This window comes from Cotesia glomerata, linkage group LG6 (genome assembly GCF_020080835.1).
Source record: "Cotesia glomerata isolate CgM1 linkage group LG6, MPM_Cglom_v2.3, whole genome shotgun sequence".
NCBI lineage: Eukaryota > Metazoa > Arthropoda > Insecta > Hymenoptera > Braconidae > Cotesia > Cotesia glomerata.
In genome coordinates this window covers 11,334,041-11,361,964 of record NC_058163.1, presented here as the reverse complement: position 1 = coordinate 11,361,964, position 27,924 = coordinate 11,334,041, and the positions used below count along the sequence as shown (strand labels likewise).

General features: G+C 30.7%; 2 protein-coding genes and 1 long non-coding RNA gene across 3 annotated transcripts; all 3 read left to right on the top strand.

The window, feature by feature from the left end:
- The first annotated feature begins 2,150 nt into the window (after positions 1 to 2,150).
- LOC123266693 lies at positions 2,151 to 8,085 on the top strand. Its single transcript, XR_006509839.1, has 3 exons — positions 2,151 to 2,297; positions 3,281 to 3,283; positions 8,075 to 8,085. It is a non-coding gene; the product is annotated as an uncharacterized LOC123266693 (long non-coding RNA).
- A 1,493-nt stretch (positions 8,086 to 9,578) lies between these two features.
- LOC123266763 (methyl farnesoate epoxidase-like) lies at positions 9,579 to 12,769 on the top strand. Its single transcript, XM_044731160.1, has 6 exons — positions 9,579 to 9,689; positions 9,784 to 10,330; positions 10,399 to 10,634; positions 10,855 to 11,063; positions 11,142 to 11,228; positions 11,304 to 12,769. The coding sequence occupies exons 2-6, from the start codon at positions 9,966 to 9,968 to the stop codon at positions 11,457 to 11,459; spliced, it is 1,053 nt and encodes a 350-aa protein (XP_044587095.1). The 5' UTR covers positions 9,579 to 9,689; positions 9,784 to 9,965; the 3' UTR covers positions 11,460 to 12,769.
- Positions 12,770 to 17,193: 4,424 nt separating this feature from the next.
- Positions 17,194 to 25,735, top strand: LOC123266762 (endoribonuclease Dcr-1). Its single transcript, XM_044731159.1, has 14 exons — positions 17,194 to 17,582; positions 17,689 to 17,804; positions 18,066 to 18,225; positions 18,297 to 18,592; positions 18,868 to 19,382; positions 19,483 to 19,685; positions 19,781 to 19,964; positions 20,683 to 20,861; positions 20,938 to 21,089; positions 21,164 to 21,536; positions 21,835 to 22,228; positions 22,330 to 25,121; positions 25,187 to 25,352; positions 25,453 to 25,735. Exons 1-14 carry the CDS (start codon positions 17,523 to 17,525, stop codon positions 25,698 to 25,700), a joined length of 5,838 nt encoding a protein of 1,945 aa, XP_044587094.1. The 5' UTR covers positions 17,194 to 17,522; the 3' UTR covers positions 25,701 to 25,735.
- The last annotated feature ends 2,189 nt before the right edge of the window (positions 25,736 to 27,924 follow it).

The following is a 27,924-nucleotide window of genomic DNA, read 5'->3' as shown; positions in this document are numbered from 1 at the left end:
TAGTGCTTTCCCTCGTGCGTTGGTATGTTTGCTGCCCCAGTCAACTGCCCAGGAGTTGAAGTCTCCGGCTATCGCTACTGGATGGTATTGCTTCGCATCTTCAGTTAGTCGATCCAAGAAATCAGTGAAGTCAACAATGGAGAGGCTAGGTGGTGCGTAGCAGCTATAGAAGCGGATGCCCTCTACTGATACTGCTACAAAGCCGGCATTGCTGTTGTCGACTGCATTTTGGAAAGGGAGCTTGCCACATGACCAGATGACAGCTTTGGATGTGCTATCAGATTCCCAGGGTTGGGTACTCAGGTGTTTATATGGCTCTGCTATTAGTACCAAGTCAAGCTCTAATTCTCGCACGGATTGCATGAGCAGGTCATGCGCTGCCTCACAATGGTTGAGATTGAGCTGTAGTATCCTCATGGTTGTTTGTTCGTCAACTTCTGGAGCGCCTCCTGAAATACCGGGCACCTGTGGGTGCCGGCATGGTGAGCCACGTCCTTTGCTCCTTGCTGCTCAGCACATATTGCACACTTGGCAGGATTTTTACAGTCAGAGATACGGTGCCCTTCTTGTCCACATCTGATGCAGAGTTTAGACCGGTCTACTTGGCTTTTACATTGGGACCCAACATGTCCGAAGTGCCAGCATTTAAAGCATTGGACTGGTCTTCTAGTTGCTCTTATTCGGCAATTGACCCAGCCAATCCTTATTTTGCCGCTTCCTTCCAGTAGCTGTTGTGCTCCAGCTGCTGGTAGTGTCACTGTAGCCGTTTGCGTACCTCTGTAGGCCTTACGGATCTTGATAGCCTCTAGTGGTATTTCGCAAGTTTCTCCGGTTTCCGTTTTCAGGGCAGTCTGAATGTGCTCCTTCGTCGTGTCATCATCAATGTCTCGGATCTCGATGGTCTCCTGCGGTCCTTTGCAGATTACTTCGGCCTCTTTTTGAAGAATATCCATGATGGTCTTTTGCAAGGCTTGGCCTTTGTCGATACTCTTCTTTGAGAGCGTAATCAGCATGTCCCCAGTTTTGGTTTTGTGGATCTTTTCCACGGTTGTGCGGACCTGTTCGTCAGGGACGGCCTGCTTTATACGACGCAATATTTCGGCGTACTTCTCCTTCTCGACCGGACGGATGATCAGAGCGTCAGGCCTGGTCCATTTTCGCGGTTTCTTCCGCTTAGGTTCCGGCCGGGGCTCTTTCGGCGGTTGCTTTGGGAGTTGCTCTCTAGCTAGCCTTCTCTTCTCCTTCTTAGACTGTACTTTTTCCCAGTCAGTCGTCTTCTTAGGTTCGTCGACCTGCCCTGCCAGTCGTTGGGGAGGGCTTTTTTTCAAGTCCTTCTTCTTTGTGACTTTATCGGTTGGCTCTGGCGAGTTTCGGTCCTTTCTCTTTCCAGGCCTTGTGTCAGTTTCACCCTTGTCTTCAGCGACTGATTCACCATCACCTTCAGCTCCGGTGTCCATTGCTTCGTCAGTCACGACGACAGCCTGACAGGCTTTCTCCGGTGTAGCATGAGAAATGCGCTGCAATGATGAGCGCCACTCCTCATCCAGCTTCTCAAACCTTTGAAGGGCGTTAGTTACACCAGTCATCTTGGATTTTATCTCTTTGTGAATGTTGACCTTTGGTTGGACGAAATCATTTAGCTCACTGATCAGCTTTTCAAGGCGTTTGAGCGCTTGCGAACGCTTCATTTCAGCGCTTGCGTCAATCGCTGCTTGTTGGGCATGTAGCCCGTTTCCACTCTTGTTTGTTTCCTGTGGGTTACTCATACTTTTTTGATTTACCAGCGCATCGTACGGAGTGGAGCGGGTTGTCATAACTAGGAACGGGTGTACCCTCGGAGATAGTACTCCTACCCCAGTTTCCTGAGGCCTAGCCGACACTTAGCCAGTCCCGGAATACACGGACGGACTAGACTCGCTCGGAGTGGTGAAGATTCCGATCTCTAACACTCACTGCGTACTTCCTGATCAAGGCCCGAAGTGGCTGGCTCCTGATCCACTGCTGCAACTTTCACCTCGGCAAAGCAAGCTCACATCAGCCGTGGCCTGCATCGTCGGAAACTACGATACAGGTTCCGGACACTCCCAGTGAGTTACAGTAGGGACCAATCGTCTTGCTAGGTCAGTTAGTGTGACCAACCCATTAAAGGGGAGTTTTGTCCACGGGAGTGTATTTTATTTAGCTCCTACCCTCTGTACCTCATCAACTAAGAGACCTAGGTGTCATTCAAGGACAGCGAGTGTCAACCCATCCGCTACGGGGAGACGCGCCTGGTAGCAGTTTCTCCTCTGCTGCAGGTGTGTGTGTGTGTGTGTGTGTGTGTGTGTGTGTGTGTGTGTGTGTGTGTGTGTGTGAAAGTATGTGAACCGCTTATAACTTTTGAACGGCTCATCCGATTTTATCGCGTTTGGTGCCATTTGAAAGGGCTTGGCCAAACTTAGATTTTGAGTATAATTTAGACTGATTCGGATCAGTAGATTTTGAGAAATCTTAAAAAAACTAAAAAAAAAGTTTATTCAAATGTGGTTTTTTTTTGGATAACTTTTAAACGGCTCTACCGATCGATTCCAAAAACTAATCAGCTCTAGACAATAAAAAAAACCACGTCGATCACGCCCAAGCTGGTCGAAATTGGTTAATTCGTTCGAGAGATATCGAAAGAAAACCGAAAAAAGTGTTTTTTCGAAATTACTCCGAAATTTTTGGTTTGATCAATTAAAACCTGAAAATTCTTTATGAGGCTGATAAAACTGCGTCGAATGCCGCCAACCGCGTGAAAATCGGTTGATCCGTTCAAAAGTTATTGCGGTTTGAAAATTCGAAAAGTAGTGTTCTATGAAACTTCTATCAGACTTTTGAGCTCGAAGAGCTCAAATGCATAGAAATACTATCTCTTTGAGCATAACAATTAATAATAATTTAATTACTTTTATCACAAACCAAAGCTATTGGCGATAAGAATTGTATATAATTTAAATAAACAAAGATATCGTTCACAAATTGTGTAATTCAATAATTTACTCTTATTTTCATCTGCAATATTATAAATCCTAAAAAACCTAGTTACTTTATAATCCGAACAAAAACAGTTTCACTGTAAAAAAGTCGCGCCAAGTCCACGTTCATAAGACTATTAGGAAAAAAAAAATTTTTTTTTTCTTTACAAAAAGATACAAAATAAAAAAATAAAAAAATCCAAGTAACCGATATGATTGTTTATGATTTTCGGAAATTAAAAAAAATTTTATTGTAAATTTAAAAATTAAAAAAAAAAATTTAGAACGTATTTAGTGTGCGCGGTTGCAAAATATTTTACTTTTAATGAAATTCGTAAAATCTATTTACTAGGACTTTAAAAAAATTGAAATACACAATGACGCACACCAAGTACGTTCTAAAATTTTTTTCTTAATTTTTAAATTTACAATAATAATTTTTTTTAATTTCCGAAAATCATAAACAATCATATCGGTTACTTGAATTTTTTTATTTTGTATCTTTTTGTAAAGAAAAAAAAAATTTTTTTTCCTAATAGTCTTATGAACGTGGACTTGGCGCGACTTTTTTACAGTGAAACTGTTTTTGTTCGGATTTTAGTATTTTTTGTAATTATAATGAAAATTTACAATTGGTACCAACTTAAATCTCGTGTTGACTGCATTTTTTACTGCAAACTATCCCCTTGAAGCTACAGTTTATGTAGATATAATTCCAGTGCACCCTGGCGGCCGTAAATGTAAGCTGTGAATTACTTTTTTTAACTGTAGTTGGTATCTATAGGAGTATTACTACACATTTTTATTTTATCTAGTCTGTGGCGCTGACCTTTCTCCATAAAAAAAAGTCAGGATCGAAATTTGTGAACGAGCTATAGTATGTGCTGATAAAATTTAATAATTTCAAGTAAATGAATTGTTATAAGTGAATATAATTAATTAATACGGTGAAATAAATTATGAATTACTGTTATGATAAACAAATTGGGTAAAAAAAGTACTGTATAACTAAATAAAATTTCGCAGCCTCAAAAAACCGTTCTGCTTACAGTAAACATATAGTCGGTAGTCTGGCGCTCCGTTTACAACGGATTTGAACGGAACTTGGCGCCAGATTCTACCGAATCTGTGAATAAATAATGTTTTTGAAGCATAAATATTTAGTTGTTGCAGCTTAATTTTATGCTATTAAGGCTACATGAAAATCATGTTACTGCCACATTTTTGTCATGGATGCCACATGATTTCTTCATGCTACCGCAACATGATTGTCATGTGGCCGAAACATGACAAATCATGTGGATGCAACATGATTTCATCATGTTTATTTACCAAGACTGCATCATGTTGCATTTACTATTTATTTTTTTCCGTGTGTATATATAAACCTCTCATAACTCTTGAACAGCTTGAGCGATTTCATCGCGGTTGCCACCATTCGAAAGGGCTTGACCGATTTGGACCAATTTGAACCGATAGATTTTAACCCTTTAGTGTTCTGGAATCGCAAAGAATCTCGGTGTGAGCTGTTAGGGGAGAGAGCCAATCATAGTCCGTTATGCGGTTATGTGAGAGACGGTTTAGTTGTTGTAGTAGTCTGTCCATGCGTCCCAGTCTACTATTTTTCTGGCCTCCTCTCTAGGAAAAAGGCTATAGCTTTCTCGATCAAAGAAAAAGACATATGAGTCAAATTAAGAGTGGGGATTCAAGGCTGAACATTAAAGGGTTAAGAAATCCAAAAAAAAAACTGGTTAACCCAGCCTCGGCCATGCCAATAATTATCCAAGCTTGTGCCAAGACTGGCTAACCTAGCCTTGGCGATTCATCGGTGACTCAAGCTTGGGCCAAGACTGGGCAACCACGCCTTGGTCGGCCCAATTATTACCCGAGCCTGGGCCAGAACTGGGTCACCCAGTCACGGCCACAATGATTACCCAAGGGTTAGCCAAGATTGGGAAACCTACACTGAAAAAAAAAATTAACTTAATTCAAGAGAAAAATTCTTGAACCAAGAAAATAACTTTGAAGAGTTTAATTGTCTTCAATCAAAACGAAAAATTCTTTAATTAAATAAAATTTACTTAAATCGAGAAAAATTTCTTAGTTTAAGAATTTTTCTACTCAAATCAAGAAGATGAAATTCTTAAAAATTATTTACTTGATTTAAGTAAATTTTTTTTTCTTTGTAGCCATGGGCGTTCAATGGCAACCAAGACTTGAGCCAGAATTGGGTAACCTAGCCTTAGCCATTCAATGGGAAATTCAAACTTAATAAATCTTTAAGTAATAAAATTTTAAACAGTAAACATTTATTGTTTAACGAATATTTGCCAACAAATTCTAAAATTTAAAATTTATTATTTAACCAAGACAATTGCATATCGTCAAAATTGATGTAGTCTTAAAAAAATTAAAATATAATAATTTACAGTTGAATTTTTAATATTGATAATTTTAAACATGAAAATTTATCATAAGATATTAAAAATATACAGAACGATGTACAAAGTTTAAAGTAGTATAACAACTTGACTCTTTCATTTTTTTTAACTATAATAATCATTTGTAAAAAATAGTTAATTTTCATCGAAACACAATATTAAATAACATAAATTATATAAATAATAAACCGTCACACTTCGTCACTATATAGATTTAGCTTATCAGAATAATAAGATGTGCATCAACTTATCGGTCGTACGGTGTAGGGGTTAGTTATCGGTCTGGCAAGCGCGCGGCTCGGGTTCGAATCTCGATTAGAAGAACGGATACGATTTTCACACTTTATTTCTTATAATTAGCAACAGTTAGGTTTGAATTTACTTTACTTACAAAATAAAATAAAAAAATAACATTCCAATAATTCTTTTTTATCATTTTTTATCAAATGGCATGGGCCAGACTTGAAAATTAACTATGGCTCAGCCCTGGTAACCAGGCGTGGGCCAGTCCTGGTAACCAGGCTTGGCCCATCGTTATCATCCCAGACTTCAACCAGGACTGGGCCAAGCCTGGCTTACAAGCTTGGCCCAGAGTTTTACATAGTTGAGCCAAGGCTGGGCCAAGCTAGGCCCCGTGGTACTTTCCTCTATGGGGAATAGTGTTTTTAATTAAACCTCTATCAGACTTTTGAACTCAAAGAGTTCAAAAGCATAAAACAGCTAACTCTTTGAGCTCTGAGAGCTCAAAATATTACATAAATTATATTTTTGAGCTCGAAGAGTTAAAAAACGTTATAAGTGCAATTTAATTTAAGCGCTTATATAGATATATGGAATTAGTGGGAAGTTGCAGGGATGGCCTTTAGGGTCAACCGTTTTCCTAATTTCTAAAAAAAAAATTTGACTCAATTAATGGATTTTTTTGCAAGTTACAGTGTTTTCAGGGTTTCATACATGACGGACAGAAACACTTTTTTAACAATTTGATGTTTTTTTTTCCGTTTCTATTTTGCACTTAATAAATTTTTGAAAAGTACGGAATTAATCTCTATTAAATTATCTTCACAATAGTATGCAACATATTTTGATTTCTTGAACTAACAAGACTATAATAATAAAAATAGTTGCTGAAATGAGACGAAAAAATTTTTTCGATCGTAAAGCACTAGCTCTGATGCTTCGCATCATGAGTCGTGCGAAAGTTTTACTTTTCTATCAGATGATAAAATTGACTATAAGAATTTTCTTTTTACAAAGAATGTAAGAATTAAAGTATAGGCAGTAATATTTTCTAGCTCATTTTTTAACCTTAACTTTTACTTGTTCAGAGTATAATTTTTATTCAAGATAAAAATATTGATTCAAATGTGTTTTACCCTGAGGTTAGGTATCTCACTTGGTAAAGTAAAAACTTAACCATAGACAACGAATAAGAAAGATAAAAAGGCATCGGTCTGAAGACTGGTTTTGAAAATATTTAACAATTCTAAATTTTTGGTCTTGCACATGAATTCTGTAGAATTGGACAATAATTATGGAAACGGAAATAATTTATATTTAAAAGCTTTTTTAGTAAGTTTTTCATTGTTTTAAACAGCTTGACCGTGGAATTTCCGTCTCCATGAAATCAGATTTCATGTAAATTTGAATCACTTCGGCTCGGCTCGGTAGATGTGAAGAAATCTCAAAAATGAAATTTTCAAAAAACTTTTTTTTTTGCGATAACTTTAAAACTAATGTATCGATCGATTTAAGAACATGGTGAGAAATTTCCATTATTTTTTATTCTGCATGGATTTTAGATATTACAATGGTGCATATTACTAGTGAACCTTATTGACTCAGAATAAAATTTTACAATGGCCCATAGTAATTTCCGAAACAAATGAAATCCCCGTGAAAAAATTTTCTGATCAGACTATATCAGGCCTGATATAAACCGTCCATATCAGGCATGATATGGAAATTGGCCATATCAGACTATATATGCCTTGATATAAGTATATCAGACTATGTACCCGCCCCGGTAAAAAAAATTATATATCATTATATTACATAATTATAAATGAAAAATGGCCCTATATAATTATGTATAATTATATATAATTATTTCCAAAGGAAAAAAAAATCGGCGCGAGTGGGAATCGAACCGGGGACCTACCGCTTGAAAGACTAATTCACTACCCGTTTACCTAAGAGACTTACTTGGAGAACAAAGTTTATTATAACTACAAGTAATGCGAATCGTATACATGATCGATTCGTAGTGAAAAAAATTTTTTATCTAATTTATTAATTATTAACTGTCAATATTTATATATAATAATGGTATCTATATGTAGATTTATAAAATTATCTATGTATACATGAAATCGCAAAAATGATTCTACGATATATTGTTCAGGTACTTCGTTGCTTTAAAATTTATAATTTCTTTGAAATTAAAAAAATTATCGAGATAAAATGAGAATTGAAAGCTTAAATTTTAATGGAATTATTTGTTTAGTATATGGAACTATATATTGCTGGAGGGCTTGGCTAACAATTTTTGAACTTGACAAAACTAATAATTTTTGTAAAATTAAATTTTGTTTTTAATTCCTATTATTTCATCCGAAAAATACTATATATTAAAAGATTGTGAATCATTGGAGTAACAGACTCTTAGATAGAAAAAGAGAATGTTTTATGGTAATCACAAAATACTCACTGGAGTAAAAAAAATTATATAGAATTCTATATGATTCATATATAATTTTATATGAATTATATATACATCTATATAATCATAAATGAATTACATATGCTTCTATATAATTAGATATGAATCATATATAATGATAAATAGTTTTTTTTATTCGGGTATGCCTTTATATGAGTACATAAGACTACTTATGTGCTGATAAGGGTATGAGTATATCAGACCATATGAATCCATATCAAGTTATATCAACCCTGATAAGGGATTTTTTTTTCAAGTTTATCAAAGTATATATAACTTTATAAGGTTATATCAGAGCATATCAGGACCTATTAAAAAATAATGTAAAATTAGATATGAGCATATCAAGCTATATCAAGTCTGATATAGACATATCAAATTGATAAGGCTTGATCAGGCCTGATATGGCCAATTTTCATATCAGGCCATATCAGGACATATCAAAAATTAAATATGGACATATCAGATCATATCAGGCCAGATATGAACATATCAAAAATTTTTATATGGCCTTATCAGCTCATATCAAGCCTGATCAGAATATTTTTTCACGGGTCAGACATAGTAAATGGTAGAAATTGAAATGTACCATAGTAAAATGAAATATGCAATAATTTACGTAACTTTAAAATTTCTGCGTGGATCGTTTAGCAAGTCAGGAATAACTTTTCTATGCTTAAATACCTCCCTCAAACCATATCAAAACCGATCGATTCATTTAAAAGATATCGTTGTCGAAAAATTTCAAAAAAGTGTTTTTTTCAAATAACTTCAAAATTTCGTCTCAGATCGTTTTTCGATGCAATGAGTCAACTATTAATACAAAAAAAAAACTGCGTCAACCACCGCCAAGTTCGTCAAAATCAGTCACTTGCTTCGTGATATATTTAATTTTAAAAAATAATACGTACTTGCTTAATAATTTTTCAATTCTTCATCAAATCCAATTTCTTTTTGAAAATTTTGTAAAGTTCTCTTAACCGCGCTAAATTTACTAAATACAATAATTATTCTTCTGTCAATATGGATGGTGGAAGTTCTTCAGCCGATTTTTCAACTCGTGAAAACTTCGTTTTATGAAAGTTTACAATTATGAAATTGTAAGTAAACAAAATTAGTGCAAAATAATGTGCTCAATTTTATAAATTTATATTTATAGAGCTTAAAGATGCACATTAATTTTTTAAATAACTAATCTAAATTATTACGTTTTTTCCCGTATTACCGATGTCAAATATTTCCGTTACAAATACACAACAATAAAGTATACAAAATCGTTTAAAGCATGTATTGTTACTGTATGCCGTCATAAGTTCAAGTATATCTAAAGATCATCAGAATAACTATTATTAGATTCTTTTTGAATCAATAGTATAAAAAGTAACTACCTGAGCAGTAGGATGTAAATAAAAGCCGGCACACTTCAATGGTACTGATGCAGGAAAATGTTTCTTTTATTTTTATCTTCGTTAGTAATATTGTCGAGTATTTGTTTTTGGACTCATCAAAAGCCTCACAAATTTCCACCAGGTAAATTGAAAACAACTTTATTAATTAAGTAATTCAATATATATTTTTACTAAATATCGTAATAAATTTATAAATCAAATAATTATTTAAACAGGTCCCAAATGGCTACCGATTGTTGGATGTATGTTTAAATTTCAAGAATTGAAAAATAAATTTGGTTATATGTATATTGCTATCAATGAATTATCTTAAAAATATAGATCTATTTTAGAATTAAAACTTGGTTGTCAAAAGTTTGTGATTATCTCAGGTAATGATTTATTGAGAAAAACTCTTATGAAACCTGAATTCCAAGGAAGACCCGATGGCTTTTTCTTCCAAGTTAGAGCATTCGGCAAAAGAAGAGGCATCCTGTTTGCGGATGGTCCATTATGGTATCAAAGTAAACGTAACACAATAAAATATATATCTCATATTGGATTCAGGCATCGCTTAGTTGATAAATATCTAACAGAAGAAGCAGAAACACTAGTGTGTTATTTGAAAAAAAAAATTACAAACAACAAAGAGAAGATCGCAATGAATAAAATTTTTGACGTTGCTGTTCTAAACTCTCTATGGGTTTTATTAGCAGGATACAGATTTGATTACGATGATGTTAGACTTCATAATATCCTCACAACTATACATGAAGCATTCGAGTAAATTTTTTGTTCGACTTTAACAAAGCATTGCTGTAATAATCAATCTAATAATTTATTTTTTTTAGATCAAATGACACGTTAGGAGGACTTATTTATCATTTTCCATTTCTTCAGTTTATTATACCAGAAATATCAGGGTATACAAGCCTCATGGAAACCCTTCATAAACTTTGGAAGTTTATTGATGATGAAATAGAGATCCATTTGAACAAAATTCAGCTACATCAACCAGCGAGCAATTTTATCGATGCATATCTTCTTGAAAGATATGATGAAACATCAAGACAATTTTCTTATGATCGTAAGATTTTTTTTTTTTTTTTGTAATTTCAAGCTTGGAAGTATGTCATCAGAGAAATGTTTAGCAAGTTTACTGTATACCTTTTTTTTGACTTACAATACTTTCAACAATTTTCACGTACTAGTATCTAAAAACCTCCGTTCTGAAAAAAATGTTCTTTTCCGAATTGTTTTTTGAAGTTACAAACATTTCTAATAAAAACTAGTTTTTTTCTTTTTAGGGAAAGAATTGATTGTAATATGTCTGGATCTATTTTTGGCTGGTTCTAAAACAACAATTGATTCATTATCAGGCATATTCGCTCTCCTCGTTCACCATCCAGATTGGATTAAATTGTTAAAAGATGATCTCGATATGGTTGTTGGTAACAATATGCCAAAAATTGATCACATACCGATGTTACCTCGAATTGAAGCTTTTTTATCTGAAGTAATCTGAATATTTTTGACAAAAGTAAGAAAAAAATATTATCAATAATATATATCATTTAACTAATTTTTGTCGTAGGCACTCAGAGTATTAGTTCTTGCTCCTTTAGCTCTTCCTCACAGAACAACAGAGAATGTTTGGTTGGAAGGTTTTCATATTCCAAAGGTAATAATAGTATCTCAAGCTCATGAAAAACATCAATGTGAAATATCATTTTTTAATATGTTTTATCGTTTTTAGGACACTGTTGTTCTCTTCAATTTTCACAGTGCAAATTTTGATGAATCATGTTGGGAAAATGCGGAGGAATTTTATCCGCAACGGTTTCTTAATGAAAGTGGACAATTTTGCCGTAAAATTGAATTTTTTCCATTTGGATTAGGTAACTCAATTTAATTATTTATGAGGCTAGCTGAAAAGAAAACCGACTTTAATTTCAAGCCTCTTATGAACAAATGTTAGCTTATCATGTTGTCAAAAGCCCTTTCCAAAGATCAGCTCAATATAAAATTTTTTAAGGAATCGTCCAAGATTTTTAAGATTAAAAATTTTGTTAATTTTTAAAAAATTTGAATGGGTCCTGAAAAAATTTTTTTTCCAGTCTAATCTTTAGAGAAAACTTTTGAAATATAATAAATTAAGTAAAAATCTAAATAAAGAATAAAAAAATCTGACGAATAGCTTTTGAATGATTGAGTATTTAGAATCAGACTCTTAACATTTAATCTATAGTGTGTCAATATTAGCCAAACACATTCATTTTGAATGATTTCACCGAACCTATTAAAGATAAGAAAACAAAAAACTACACGGAAAAAAATCAGGTACTGCAATAAGACGCAAGCGTGTGAGAGCAACAGGACTTATCCTATGGGAGCAGCCAGATAAAATCCTGTGACAGCAGCAATATTTTTCCTCTATTGATTATGTTCGTAACTGCTCATAAAATAACATAGACCAAAATGTCGTGTTATTGGTGTTGGCAGATAAACTATTTATTTCCAGTTTATATGGAATTACTTAAAAATTCTGATATTTTCAGAGTGGCTATTACATGTAGAATACATAATTTTTTCCGATTGAGGAATTGTCATTAAAAATCATTAAAAAAATTTTCTGTTTCGCATTCGGAAATCCACATAGTTTTTTATGTCCATATAGACTTACGAAAAGAACAGATACAAACCTAAGTGTAAGGTGCAGATAAGATCCATACAAATACAAATAACATTATAATCCGATTAATTCCAATAAAGAAACTCCGCTATGATAGACTTACATATAGATTCCAATAGATTCCAAATCTCAATCTATCTGGAAATTTTTTACTCCAGATAGATTACATATAAGCTATTACAGATTCTATTGTTCTGTATGGGACTGTATTGGATGTTTTCAACAGGGATGGCATAGTTTTTACCTTTGTTTTCCTTTTTATTTGCAGTGCTGCCTTTCTCTACCGCTAGCTCACTTTTATTCATAGTTATATTGTTAATAACAATTTTTTGTATTAAGATATTAACGAAACTCTTTGTTAGAATATTTTTTTTTAATTTTATCATAGTCTACAAGAAGCGACTTATATAAATAAAACACGGAAAAAAATAAATGGTACAACAGGACAAAACCCTGCTACAACAACAGGATTTTTTCTATGGAAACGACATGATAAAATGGAAAATTTTAAATGACGTTTAAGAATTCAATTAAAAAAAAAAATTTCTTCCACTATCGTACTTTTTGATGATAATTACGTATATAATAGAAAATTCTTGTACCCCTTGATCAATTATTATTATAAATTACTCACAGTGACAATTTTTTTTGTTTGAAATTTTGTCAAAATTCCAATTTTTTTGAAAATTTAAATATTTTCTAATCCTGACGAAAAAAAAAATTTATCTATGAAATTTGTTTTAAGTGATTAAAAATAATTTATAATTTACTTATTCCCGTACTTTGAGTGATAAAAATGAAAATTTACTCCGAATTCACTCCCGATTTTGTCCATTGTAAACTTGTTAAAAGTAAACGTTATTTAAAATTTTTCATTTTATTCTGTGTCTCCTAGATAGTTTAAAGTTTATGAACATCAATTAACACTATTATCTAATATAGATGTAGTTATTTTTTATATATTCTTCAAAAGAAACAAAATTAATTTTATACTTGTTTATGTAATAATTTTAACAAATTACTAATTATTATACTTTTATTACATTTAAAAATTATTTTATTAGTTATAATACACGAAACCAAAAATCACTTGGTGAGCTAAAGTGAAAATATTTTAAATAATTTTAAGAGATTAACCACTGTGATCAAATTTTTTAATCTTTTGCTGTGATTTAATTATAGATTAAATAATTTATTATTTAATAATTTATAAGTTAACAATTTGTTATTGCACAGTTAAATCAGTTCTTATGTATATTGAATTATAACAATCAAATTAATTAGTAAGAATTACATGCGATTACCATTAACTAAGAGGGATAATTCATATTTAATCAAAAAAGTTTGTCATTGGTTTTCTATTTATGTTTTTATTTTCTTCTGTAAAAAAATTGTAAATGTTATATTAAAATTAAAAGAAAATGAACTTGTTCTTATAAAATTTGTGTTTTTATTTATGTTTATTCACTTTTAAAATTGAAAAATTATTTTTATTACCTAATAAAATTATACACATAAAATATTTATCGATTAATTAACTATTAAAAAAATACAATTGTAAAGTTGTTATTAGTACAATTTTTAAGCATAAAAATTTTAATTAGACATTTATTTTTATTAAAATGTTGTAAAATTGATGTATTTTATGTAAATAATCTGCAATTATTTCAAAGTTTCAGGGTTCATTTTTAATGAATAATAAATATCGAATAATTTTTCGGAGCGTTCAACTGTTAATCGATTCCGTAAAGATGAGTGAACAAATGACCAGTTGGAAAATAATCGTTCAATTTGGGCTGATGATGCTGGAATATTAATCAATTTTTGTGCTAATTTTGATATACTAGGATATGAATTCTTAGTCATTTGCCAAAACAATTGTGGAGGAATAGTTTCTTTTTTTAATAAAGTGCCAAAAATTTCAGATTTATTTAGATACGCATCTAATTCATGGTACGAAGTTTTATTTAACTTTTGTTTTATAAACTCAAGAGCTTGTAAACGGTATTTTTCTATATGAAGAAACTGTTTACCTTGGTAAACCGGATGCAATAAGTTTGCTGCTAACAAAATAGGCGTTAGTACTTTATCGACTCGTTTCTTGACAATCTCTTGAATTTTTTCATTCTCAGTCGGAATATTCAACTTCATCCATTCTTCAGCAGCATCATGTAGAGTACACTTTGATTGTTGACATTTGTTTATTAGTGAACAGACGGGATCAGATAAAACTATATAATCTTGCAGCTTTGTTATCAAAGAATCATCAGAAAGCAAATTATTTAAGGTAAATAATTTGTCTTCTGTATTTTGCTTTCTAACTTTATTAAGAGAATGATTGATTGATTGATTGATAAATTTATTTATGCCAAGGCACAGGCCAAATGGCAATTTAAATACAAAATATTTACATCTTAAAAATAATAATATTAAATGTAAGTACATAGTTCTTAACCTAAATTTTAGAATAATATTGCAAAATTAATATTTCAAATTTACTTTCTTTAAAAAAAAAAAAAAAAAAACTTTTAACCATTTTTAAACTTTTCTAAACTGATTCGACTATTATCTCAATTTAAATTTTTTAATTAGTATACAAGTACTGTAATCAAGAAATTTAATCTATCAATTTATCAACTGTCTAAATTTAGCAAATAGTCAAAAACTTTATTTTTGAAGACTTCACTGCTACTTGAATTTACGATTTCTTCTGGTAGTTCTTCCCACAGACGAATCACGGAGATCAAGAAGGAGTGTTCCATATAGGTGGTAGCAAAATGAGGTATCTTGAAGGAAGTATGTTTTTTAGCTGCTAGCCTATTGGAACGTCTAACATCAATGTCTTCAATGAATAGCTCTCGTAAGTACTTGGGCTTTTCAGCTTGAAGTAACTTGTAAAAATAACAGCTCATGTAGTAGTACATTCGGCGATACTTTACAGACAACCATCCCAGCTCATGTCTGAAAGGTGTAATGTGCTCATCTTTTTTGAGATTAAAAATAAATCTGATAGAGCAGTTAATCGCACGTTGTAGTTTTAAATTGTTATCAGAAGTTGAGTCGACCAATACAACGGAACAATAGTCAACGAGTGGTAAGATGGTTGCTGATACTAGTAATTTCCTTATAGGAGTTGAAAAGATATTTTTCCTTACTTTGAGACAATGTAGAGCTGAGTTCACTTTACTAACTATTTGAGTGACGTGGTAGAGACTGCTCATTTAATTTATCGTTCACAATTTTTTTCATTATGTCTAGATTTTTCAAACAACATCGAAATGCATCCTGATAGCTACACCAACGAGTTTCACAAGCCAATTTCATTTTTATTCCTCCAAGTTTTATTACCTCTCTTTCTAAATCCGGAGCTTTAAATGCCCGTAAGATTGTATTTATAGATTCCGCAAAAGTTTTATCAATGAGATCCTTGGCAAGTAAATTACCATTATGGCTACTACATCCTGCGTGCCATAAATTGACAGCTTTACCCATTGCTGTCATAACTGGAGCATTGTCAGAAACCATGGCATAGATATATTTTTTGTTGTAGTCCGTTTTGGCCATATTGACAGCTTCTTCAACAACTTTGGTTAATTGTTGCGTATCTTCGGACATTGATGTAAAATCCCAAGAATTAAAAAAAAAACTTGGTTCATTTGGTGTATGAATTATACATACAACATTTTTTGTATAAGCAACCGAATTCTTCCAACCATCAATTACTATTACTCCTTCGGATTCATCAATTTTTCTATGTTCACTTGATATTTTGTTGTGTAACTTATTTAGCAGCGTACCTGAGAGAGTTTTTCTGCATGGTGGTTTATAATTTGGATTCAAAGAGTTAACAAGCTCTTTAAATTGAGTTGATTCAACAACGCTAAATGGTATATTGCATCCTACGAAAAATTCTGTCAATTTCTCATCAATAATTGATAAATCATTTGCACAGTTAGGTGGAAGATCTGAGTTTGTATCAGTTTGTTCATGAAATGAAAAATCAGCAGACATTTTTTTTGTTAATGCACCTTGCATCTGTAAAAATATACAGAAAAATTTTTTTAAAATTCAGAGTGGAACTTAGTTTTTTTTTTTTTTTTTTTTTTTTTTTTTTTTTTTTGCAAATATAATCGTTATTTTTAATATGATACTGAAATTAAAAGACATCTTTTAATTCTTTAGAATTTTATAACCTCAAAATTATTATGAAGAAATTTTTATAAAAAAAATTTCACATCTAAAAAATAAAAAAATTTACAAGTGCAAATTTTTTAAAAATATCTTTTTTTTATAATTAATTTTTAATAAAAATCATTAATATTGTCAGATGTCGGCTGATTTCAGTATCATTTTTTAACATATCTTAGTTTTGTCAGTTTTGTCCAAGCAATTAGTACTTTTTGCATTAGTACTTTTTGCACCACACGCATTTCTAAAATAAATGGAAAAAATGTATTATTAATTATTCAAAAATGACACGTTATTATTTTTAAATTAAATAAAAGTATAAATTTTTATCAAAAAAATATATGACCGGTGACTCTGTAATCTAACTTGTGCAGTATTTTTCAACTGATAATTACACTTTAAACACCGATCAACATTATTATTTTCCAATTTTTCAATTAAAAAATCATTTTCTTTCAAGAATGTTTGATACTTTTTTTTTCTAAATAAACTCATTTTATGATAAACTAAAATATCCAACTTATTCGTCAGTAAAACCGTTGAAAAATGGTTAAAATTCAAAAATTGTGGAGATTTTAATAATGACCGCTAGAGGGCACAAAAATCGACGTATAATACCGTAATTAAAGTATTTTACGTAGTTTACGTAAAATACGTAAGAAACTGCCCGTTACGCGTAACTACTCACCCCTGCCCACCAGGCTTCCGTAAAAAAGGCATCACCGCTACGCAGCGCCACAGTAGCACTCAAAGCTGTTGTAATCACAGAATTTGAAATGAAAAATGCGTGTAAATAAACAAATGAACGTTGAAGATCCATCTCACAAATATACTGTTAATTTATGATATAATTTAAAAATTGTGTGGTGTTTTTTTTCTTATTTTCTTTCAGTATTACATATTAAATGTTTTTATGAATAATGAAATTCAAAGATGTCTTGTTATAGACTATCATGCTAATGAAATTTCTAATGTATAACCTCTGTGAAAGAATCATCGTTTAAAAAAATTTATAAATGAAATTATTAAACTATCATTAAATTAAAATTTTTTACTAAATTTAATATCGTAGTTTATATTCTTCAAATAATTTCAATGGCATATCCATTTAACGATTTAGTGCACACTAAATCTTTTACTCCAAAAGAATATCAGGTTTGTTATTGTTTTTTAGAAACAGATAATAATTGTTAATAATCGAAACAATAATAATCTTTGTGTATTAACTATACCATTAATTTTTCTCTTCTTTAACCTACAGGTAGAATTACTATATGCTGCTAAACAAAAGAATATAATCATTTGTTTAGGAAGGTACACCGAGCAAACATTTATAACAACTAAATTAATTCAAGAATTTGTGACCGGCAATCGAAAGTAAACAAAAATAATTTTACATTGTTTTTATTAATCTTATATGATATGATATTAAAAGTAACAAACATTTAATAATTTTTTCACCAAATAAATTATGGAAAAAAAATCTTAAACTAAGAAATTCTAAAAAACTGAATGCAATTTTTCAAAAATATTTTCTTAGCATTAATGTCTTTAGATAAAACTAAAGTTTGTCAAATTTCTGTTAATTTCAATATCATCTAATGCTAAATCTTAATCTTTTATTATTTTTGATTTCAGCTTTAACACAAAGAGTAAAAAAATTGTTTATATTCTTAGTAGTTATGAAGTATGTCTGTTAAAAGCGCAATATATTGAGCAATTAACAGACTTGAAAGTTTGTATCGGAACCCCAAATATTGAAAGTGATGCATTCCTCGATAACTTTTTTAATGTTCATGTAAGAAATACTCACATTTTTTTACATTCTGATATCAATTCATTTTAAAATAAAATTGACTTACTTCACAGGTTATTGTGACAACGAGTGAACTATTTCATGATTTATTAAGAAAAACTAAATTAGACTTACAAATAAATTTGATTATAATTGAACAATGTCAATTGTTGTTAACAAATATCGAGCTTAAGAAAGCGTTGAAAATGGTAAGTTCAAGCAGGAATAAACTATGTAGATTTATTGGACTAGCTGTTCCTCTCTTTGGATTAACTGAAGAACCTGGACGATTGAGTTTAGAAATAGAACGACTTGAGTCCACTTTTCAATGTGATGTTGAAACAACTAGTGACATACTATCAATATTAAGGTGAGAAAAATATAAAAAAAATCTAAATAATTTTTTTTATGCCGAATAAATATGTGTATACAACTTGATTTTTAAATTAAAAAAAAAAATTATGTTGGAATTTGATGAAAAAGATTTTCCAATGAATTGAGTAGAATTTTTTTTGTTTTAATTTTGAATCAAAGTTGACAAAAATAATAGAGAATAGTTTTATAGTTAACTGGTTTTGGCATATTAGAAACTATTATTTATTCTCTTTGGAACTATGTACTTAGATAAATAAATTAATGTTTCAGGTATAGCTCAAAACCAAAAGAGTATATTGTTGAATTTAAAACCGGAACGAAGGAAAAATTACATATTAAAATCGAAGAAGTAATAATGGATGCAATGAATTTTCTAGACGATCACCGGTATGATCCAACGGAAATTTATCAAGATGAATTTCTCGAAGATATTCAAAAAATTCCTGATCCAACAGAAAAACCACGTGAAATGTTACGAGATCTTTTAACTATACTTGAAACTTTGGGATCATGGTGTGCAGATCGTGCTGCTTTATCTCTTTTAGCTCTAGCTGAAAAACTTAAAATTAAAACACCGTATGAACGTCATTATCTATTACTCAATATGATAGCCTCTGTCATGATTAAAATTCGTGCAATATGCGATTATGAATTTCGAAACATTCCAGAAAAAAATAAAATTTGGAATTTTTCAACACCTAAAGTCCATCGTTTACTAGAAACACTTAAAACTTTTACATCTCTTTATGATAAAAATAACAAAAAATGCAATAATATTAATAAATGTAAGATATTTACACATTATTTTTTAATTTATTAATTATTTAATTATATTCGAATAGAATCAAAGTTATTTTATTTTAATTGGTTTTATTTCTATTTCAGATAACGTTAATAGAAACTTGAGCAAAGTTCAAGATCAGAATACTACAAAAATTATTTCCAAAGACTTTTACAAAACAAATGATAAAATGAAAACACCTAAATTTCTACGACCTCATCGTAATATCACAGACCCTGACCTTTTATGTGGTATAATATTTGTGGATAAAGGATTTACTGCCAAAGTTTTGTTTAACTTATTATATGTAAGTATGAATTTTTTAAATATAAAATTTCAAAAATGAAATATTCTTAATATTTTTATTAATTTTTATTTAAAATATAAAATACTATTTGATAGGAAATTGCTAAATGTGATGATGACTTGAATTTTTTATCACCTCTTTACACAACTGAGAGAACTTATGATGAAGTGTCTCACTTTCGAGATCCTGAAACAGAATATCGGAAACAAGAAGAAGTTTTAAAACGTTTTAGAATTCATGAGTGCAATTTACTTATTGCAACGGCAATTTTGGAAGAAGGTAATCTTCAATAGTTAAAGAATTTTAAGGTTAACAAAGGTATCTATAAAAATAATCGATATTGGTGTTTCTAATATATTTGAAAATATCAACTCAATATAATACCAAGGTAATCGGAAAAAGTAGACTAGGAAATAATATACTCGGAACAATAAATCTAGAAAATATTTGACTAATAAAAAAATGAAAAAACAAAATAAATAAAAGGAAATCATCAATTAATTTCCCATCTAATGGTTGATTTTGAAAGTAAATTAGTCATATATTGTTTTACTTCCAGTTAGAAAATGTTAGAAAGAAAAACAGCTCCCCAGATGAAAATATGATTGAGACTTGGTTCTTTTGAGATTATTTTTTCAATGTCTATTTTTTACGGGATTAAATACCAATGAATTTATATAATATTCAACAATAAATTGCCAAATATCAGAATTTACTTGTATTAAGAAATATAGCGAGTTCAATTATACATAACTATATTAAGGAAAATAAGTAAAGATATACCATATAGTGCTCTTAACAAAATTTAGTTTATTTCAACAATTATTTATAATTAAATAAATTTTTCTTCATTGAATCTGACGTCACTTTGAGATTAAATGATCGAAAAAATTTTATCGATTTTTTAAATAACTATAACGTACATTATAACCACTTTTTTTTTTTTTTTTTTTTTTTTTATTGTCGTTGTAAATTTACTTATGTAATTTAATTATAGGAATTGAAATTCCAAAATGTAATTTTGTGATGCGATATGATATTCCTAAGAGTTATCGATCATATGTTCAAGCTAAAAGTAGAGCGAAAGCTACAGATGCTTTACATGTACTCTTAGTAGAAAATTCAAATTCTAAAGAGTATATTTGGAAGCTATCACAATACCACTATGTTGAAGAAGTATAAAAAAATTCTTAATAATTATTATTGCTAATGATCATGATCGTTCATTATAATAATCATTTTTAATTGTTAGATTTTACTTCAAAAATGTACTAATAATGAACCTATGGAAAAGGAGGAAATTGAAGCTGATTTATATTCAGATTTAATTCCATCGTATCAACCATTGCAAACTGAAACTGGAGCGATTGTAACATTTAATTCAGCAATATCGTTAATAAATAGGTAATTTAACTTTTTTCTAATTTTTTCTTACTTTAGTAAATTTTTTCAATTGAAATAAATTGTCTGTTCTACAGGTATTGTGCTAAATTACCTAGTGATACATTTACACGACTGACACCAGACTGGTCAACAAATGAAGTTATTATCCATAATAACTTACATTACCAATGCTCCTTAAGATTACCTATAAACTCTCCGTTGAAATCCGTTATAACTTCTCACCCGATGCCCAACAGAGCTATGGCTAGACGTTTAGCAGCTTTACAATTATGTATAAAATTACATAAAGAAAATGAAATTGATGATAATCTATTGCCCATTGGAAAAGAAAATTTTAAAGCCAGACCAGAAGATGCAGAAGTTCCAGCGTTACCTGATGAAAGTCAATCTGATCTCTCTGAAGCACGACCTGGTACAACAAAACGTCGACAATATTATTATAAAAAGGTATATTTATTGTATTCGTTTTTTTTAAGCAATATCCAAAATCCTATTAAAATTAACAGATATTTAATATTCAAATTATTTATTGTATCTTTCTAGAATAGCGTTAAAATATGTTCAATTTTCAAATATCCGTGAAATGCATCTGAAAATTTCTAAAATAAACTTCAACTTTCTTAATAGAATTTTATTATTGCTCCAATCTTGACATTGTAACTTTGAATGTATTTCGGTTAACAACCAGCCGTTTTTTATTTTATTATCACAGCAAAATTACAAATATTTCTAATATTTATTTCAGATAGCTGAATCATTGACTGATTGCCGCCCTACAGTTGGAGTTCCCACATATTTGTATCATATAAAAATGGTTCTTAGTTGTCCATTACCAGAAGAACAAAATACACGTGGAAGACGCATTTATCCTCCTGAAGAATCAGATATTGGATTTGGTATTCTAACATTAAAAAAAATTCCAAAACTGTGTCCTTTTCCTATCTACACTAGATCAGGAGAAGTACAAGTTGAACTAAAACTTAGTAAAAATTCAGTAGTATTAGATTCTACTCAAATAGAAAGAATTTATACATTTCTTAATTATACATTTACAAATGTGTTGAGACTTCAAAAATATTTGATGATTTTTGATCCGAATGCATCAGAAAATTCTTACGTTATTGTACCTGTGAAAAAATGTGAGTTAAAAGAAATGTATTACTTAGAATTTTACTATACATTTATTTACTATACATTTATACTATACATTTATACTAATAACATAAACTATAAATTTTAGGTCTAGTTAACGGATTTGAGGATGTAAGTGTAGACTGGAAGTTCTTAGATGTTATTTATGACAATCGTTGCACAGCACCTAGTGATATTAAAGAGGAAGATCGTGTCAGTTTTGTATTTGATCCTTCAAAATATCATGATGCTGTTATAATGCCTTGGTATAGGAATCAAGATCAACCTCAATATTTTTATGTAGCTGAAATTTGTAAAAATTTAAATCCCAAATCCTCGTTTCCGGGTGATGGTTATAGTACATTTGAAGAATATTATAAAAAAAAATATGACATTAAAATCCAAAATTCCGAGCAGCCTCTCTTAGATGTTGATCATACATCAGCTCGATTAAATTTTCTCACTCCAAGATACGTTAATAGAAAAGGAGTTGCATTACCAACGAGTAGTGAGGAAACAAAAAGAGCTAAACGCGAAAACTTGGAACAAAAACAAATTTTAGTTGCTGAGCTATGTGCTATTCATCCATTTCCTGCATCATTATGGAGGCAAGCTGTTTGTTTACCTTGTATTTTGTACAGAATTAATGCATTATTACTTGCTAATCAAATTAGATGTCAAGTGGCAGAAATGATGAATCTTGGACAACAATATTTGGATTCTGATTTTGAATGGCCGGCATTGAATTTCGGGTGGAATTTAGCAGAAGTTTTAAAAAAGTCTAAAGAGTCGGATAAAAGTGTGTCTAAAGACCGTGTAAAAATATTTAATTCACATGATACCACTTCAGAAGTAGCTAAAAATGAAAAAAAAACGGACCAAGTTACTCCTAGTAGTGATAACAATTGGGATACTTTTGAAGAAAATAAAAACGATTTTAATATAAATAATGAATTAGAAATTGGAACCTGGTCTAATGATATGGCGATTAATTCAATAAGTATGGACAGTCAGTTTCAATCGTTGCCTAATAATATAACAGTTCTACAACCAGAATTTTCATGGGGTGATATACGATGTGGATCACCAACTTATGAATCTGAAGTCGGTGATTATTATTCTGATGATTCATACAGTGATGATGGATTTGTTGAATCATCTGATGAAAGTGATAATGAAAATCGTGGGTTGAGAATATCATATACTGGTGATAATACAGCAGAAGCTGTTGAGGATGAATCTAAAATATCAAAACAAGAAATTAATAAAAAAATATTAGATCTTTTCAAAAATGATAAAAATATAGAGAATGTATTCTTACCTTATAGCGAAAATAATTATAAAAATTCAGAGTTGAAACTACATGAAAGTAAACATTATGAGTTTGCAAAGAAACGTGAAAATGAAATAATCACGAGTGATTTATTTATATCAAGTAATCAAGAAATATCATTTAACACTAAAAAAACATATATAAATAATATTGATGATACTTATAAGCCGTCACATTTGTCTCCAGTTACCAAAGAATACGTAAAAAAAGTAGGAGAATTACTAAAAAAAGATATTTCACTTGAGAAATCGTCGAGTTATAATAAAAATGGCTGTAATGACATTGAAACACCTACACTTGTTGATAAAAATGATTCAACATTCAGTTTTGATCACCAGCCAGAACTACGAGGCAGTCCTGGTCCTAGCCCTAACTTAATTTTACAAGCATTAACAATGTCTAATGCAAATGATGGAATTAATTTAGAACGTTTAGAAACAATAGGCGACTCGTTTCTAAAATATGCCATTACAACATATTTATATTGTACATATGACGTAATACATGAAGGTAAATTAAGTCATTTACGCTCTAAACAAGTAAGCAATTTAAATTTGTACAGATTAGGTAGACAAAAAATGCTCGGAGAAAGTATGATAGCGACTAAATTTGAACCGCATGACAATTGGTTGCCTCCTTGTTATTATGTTCCAAGAGAACTTGAGCAAGTTTTTATAAAATCAGGAGTGCCATCCAGTCTTTGGAATCAAGCTGATATTCCATTACTCCAAATGATAAATCGTAATGAAATGTCGCAATTGATTAAAGAAACCGAGTACAAACTTGATTTAATGAGAATTGAATTGGATCGAAATGAAAGCCGTGAGACTGATGAATTTGATAGTTTGCAATGTTCTATACCTTATAATTTAATTACTCAGCATAGTATTCCAGATAAAAGCATAGCCGATTGCGTGGAAGCGCTTATTGGAGCTTATCTAATAGCATATGGTCCTAGAGGAGCTCTTTTGTTTATGGAATGGTTAGGAATCCACGTTTTACCAGCGACTAAAGTTATTTACCCGAATAAGCATGATAAACCTCTAGATAAGTATCCGGGTAGTAGTCCATATGTTCAGAAAGTTGATGAAAATGGCCAAACCATTTGGACGCAAACTCGATGGGAAAAACTGGAAGAACCACGAAATCCTCTGTTGAGACATGTAGTTGATCCAGAAAGAGAATTAAGTATAATGTTAGATGGTTACGATTGTTTAGAAGAGAGTATAAATTATAAATTTATAGATGTCAGTTATCTTCTTCAAGCATTTACGCATGCTTCTTATCAACCTAATAAATTAACTGATTGTTATCAACGGCTTGAATTTCTGGGTGATGCTGTTTTAGACTATTTAATAACTAGACATTTATATGAGGATTCGAGACAGCATTCACCAGGTGCATTAACTGATTTAAGATCAGCACTAGTTAATAATACAATATTTGCATCATTAGCTGTTAGGTGTGGATTTCATAAATATTTTAGGCATCTTTCACCAGGATTAAATGTTGTAATTGATCAGTTTGTAAGAATTCAAGAAGAAAACGGACATTCTATTAGTGAAGAGGTAAATTAAAAAATATAATACATTTTTTTTTAATTGGAATTAATTATTTTCTTTTATAATTTCAGTACTATTTAATCGGAGAAGAAGATAGTGAAGAGGCCGAAGATATCGAAGTGCCAAAAGCATTAGGAGATGTTTTTGAATCATTAGCTGGTGCAATTTATCTTGATAGTGGGATGTCACTTGATGCTGTTTGGAATGTTTATTACAGAATAATGAAGTCGGAAATAGGTAAAAAATATTTTTATGAATGAATTTTTCTTTTATCATTACTCAAGTAACTTTTTTACTCAATTTTACATTACTTAATAAATTTTTTTATTGGTTTTAGAGCAATTCAGTACGAATGTTCCCAAGTCACCAATCCGTGAATTATTAGAATTAGAGCCTGAAACTGCTAAATTTGGCAAACCAGAAAAATTAACTGATGGTCGTAGAGTACGAGTGACAGTTGATGTTTTTGGCAAAGGTTCATTCAAGGGTATAGGTAGAAATTATAGAATTGCAAAATGTACAGCAGCAAAGTGTGCATTAAAGAAATTAAAAAAAACGCAATCTTCCCATCGACAAAAGATGTAATATTTTTTATTAAAGACATTTCAATGAATGCATTACATTTTTTTTTTTTTATTTATATCCATATATTTATTATTAAATTTTAATATTTAACAAAAAAAAAATGTTTCCATTATACAATTTTGGTGTTATTCAACTGATAAATTTTGATCAATCATATCATTTTTTATTGTCTTTTACCTCAAAAATGAAGTCAAATGTTTAGAAAGTTTAAAAAAAAATCCCATTCGATATGAAAGGTAGATTTTAACAGCGTGAACATATATATATATATATATATATATATATATATATATATATATATATATATATATATATACTAGCCGCTTCCCGCCCGCTTCGCTGGGTGAATTGTAACAGGAAATAAATTAAATTTTATGTTTAATTTTTATTTTTTTTATTCATATCTTGATTATTCTCCTTTTTTTTTTATTTTTGTATGAACATAAATATGCCCCGCGGACAGAATTGTAAGCATCGATATTGTTTTGACTTGCACAGATTCCAAATTCCATCGAATTAGCTTGTACCTGTTATCCATGTGATTTTTCTAGCTAATATTCATTGTCACTTTCCATGTGCAATCATTATAACATTTCCGTGGCTTTCTTACAAAAATTAATAATAATTGACACGAAGAAAAAGATTAAAAATGAGTATTGAAGGTTTCAGCTAAAGTATATGCAGGTCTCATAAGTGAAGTTGAAATCTGCCGAGCTTAAAGTGCGACGAATTTTCTGTTAACTAAAATTTTCTCCCTGACATCAATTTTTTATAGAAAATTAATTGTACATGTTTTCATGAATTCTACTAAAATAAGTAGCCAAATTTCTTTTCCACATCTCAAGTACTTAGAAAATACATTCATTTTAATCTGTTACATTCCCGCGATCCCGCAGTAAAAGAATTAATTGGTTGTGATCTGCAAAAGTAAAATGAATGTAAAATTCTTAGTCCGTTATCTGAATAGCTACATGTAAAGTTAAGCTTTGGAAACCTTACAATGACTTTTTCTCCGCTGCCAAAGAGACGATTGTTGTAAGAAAATTTTTACTGAATTTATTGAAGTTTATATGTCCTAAGTTTCATGTCTCAAGAAGTCCTAGTTTATAAACAAAAACATTTTTTTACATTCTACTCACCACTGTGACATAACCAACATATAAAGTCAATTATCGCGAATTTCGTTTTTAGCTGATATCTAATTATTAAGAAAGAAAAATATTTAAAACGGTTGACCTCGGAGGCCATCCATGTAATTTCCTATTTCTCTTGAAATTCTTCGAAATTTTATATCTGTAGGAACTGTTTTTAAAGAATATGAATTTTTTGATAATTAACACCCCCGCACTCCTATGTGAGGGAGGAATTTCGTAAGATCCTATTCGAGATGATTTCTACATTATAAATGAAAGATTCCTACAAAATTTCGAATCTATTGAGGTTACGGGTTGGAAATGGAAATTCAACATTTTAAAAACCGCCCCCGCAATCCTTATTGGCGGTGGGTTGTTGTAAGATCCGCTCTTAGATCATTTCTGCATCACATTTAGAAGACTCTAGCTAAATTTGGAGTCTGAAGGAGCTATGGCTTAAAAATTAAAAATTTTCATTGTTAACACCCACCCCCGCAACCCCCTGTGAGGGTGAGATATCGTAAAATTCGTGCATAGATTATTTCTACATCTCTTACATAAGATTCCTATCAAATTTGGAGTTGATAGGAGCTATAGTTTAAAAACTGGAATTTTTCATTGTTAACGCCCCCGCAATCCTCTTTGGGGTGGGATATCATAAAATTCGTTCATAAATTATTTTTACATCACTTATAGAAAATTTTTACAAAATTTGGAGTCTGTAGGAGCTATAGCTTGAAAATTAAAAAGTTTCATGGTTGATAGCCACCCCCGCAACCCCTTGTGAGGCTGAGATATCGTAAAATTTGTTTATAGATTATTTCTACAACTCTTACAGAAGATTCCTATCAAATAATTTAAACTCGATAGGAGCTATAGTTGAAAAACGGGAATTTTTCATTTTTAACACCCCCGCAATCCCCTTTGAAGGATGAATTTCTTAAAATCCGTTCTTAGCTGACTTCTATCTAGCGAAAGTAATATTCCTACCAAGTTTCACGCTTCTAAGTCCTATGGTTCCTAAGATTTCGTGATGATTGACGTGATGAATCTTTCGAGTGGGTGGGAGTGAGTGCGTGGATTTGTGGAAG

Coding starts and splice junctions, on each gene's coding strand:
- LOC123266763 (XM_044731160.1), top strand. CDS start 9,966: ATGAAACCTGAATTCCAAGGAAGACCCGATGGCTTTTTCTTCCAAGTT. Junction 10,635..10,854: donor AAGACAATTTTCTTATGATC/GTAAGATTTTTT, acceptor TTTTCTTTTTAG/GGAAAGAATTGATTGTAATA. Junction 11,064..11,141: donor TTGAAGCTTTTTTATCTGAA/GTAATCTGAATA, acceptor TTTTTGTCGTAG/GCACTCAGAGTATTAGTTCT.
- LOC123266762 (XM_044731159.1), top strand. CDS start 17,523: ATGGCATATCCATTTAACGATTTAGTGCACACTAAATCTTTTACTCCA. Junction 18,226..18,296: donor ATAACTTTTTTAATGTTCAT/GTAAGAAATACT, acceptor CTTACTTCACAG/GTTATTGTGACAACGAGTGA. Junction 25,353..25,452: donor AATAATGAAGTCGGAAATAG/GTAAAAAATATT, acceptor TATTGGTTTTAG/AGCAATTCAGTACGAATGTT.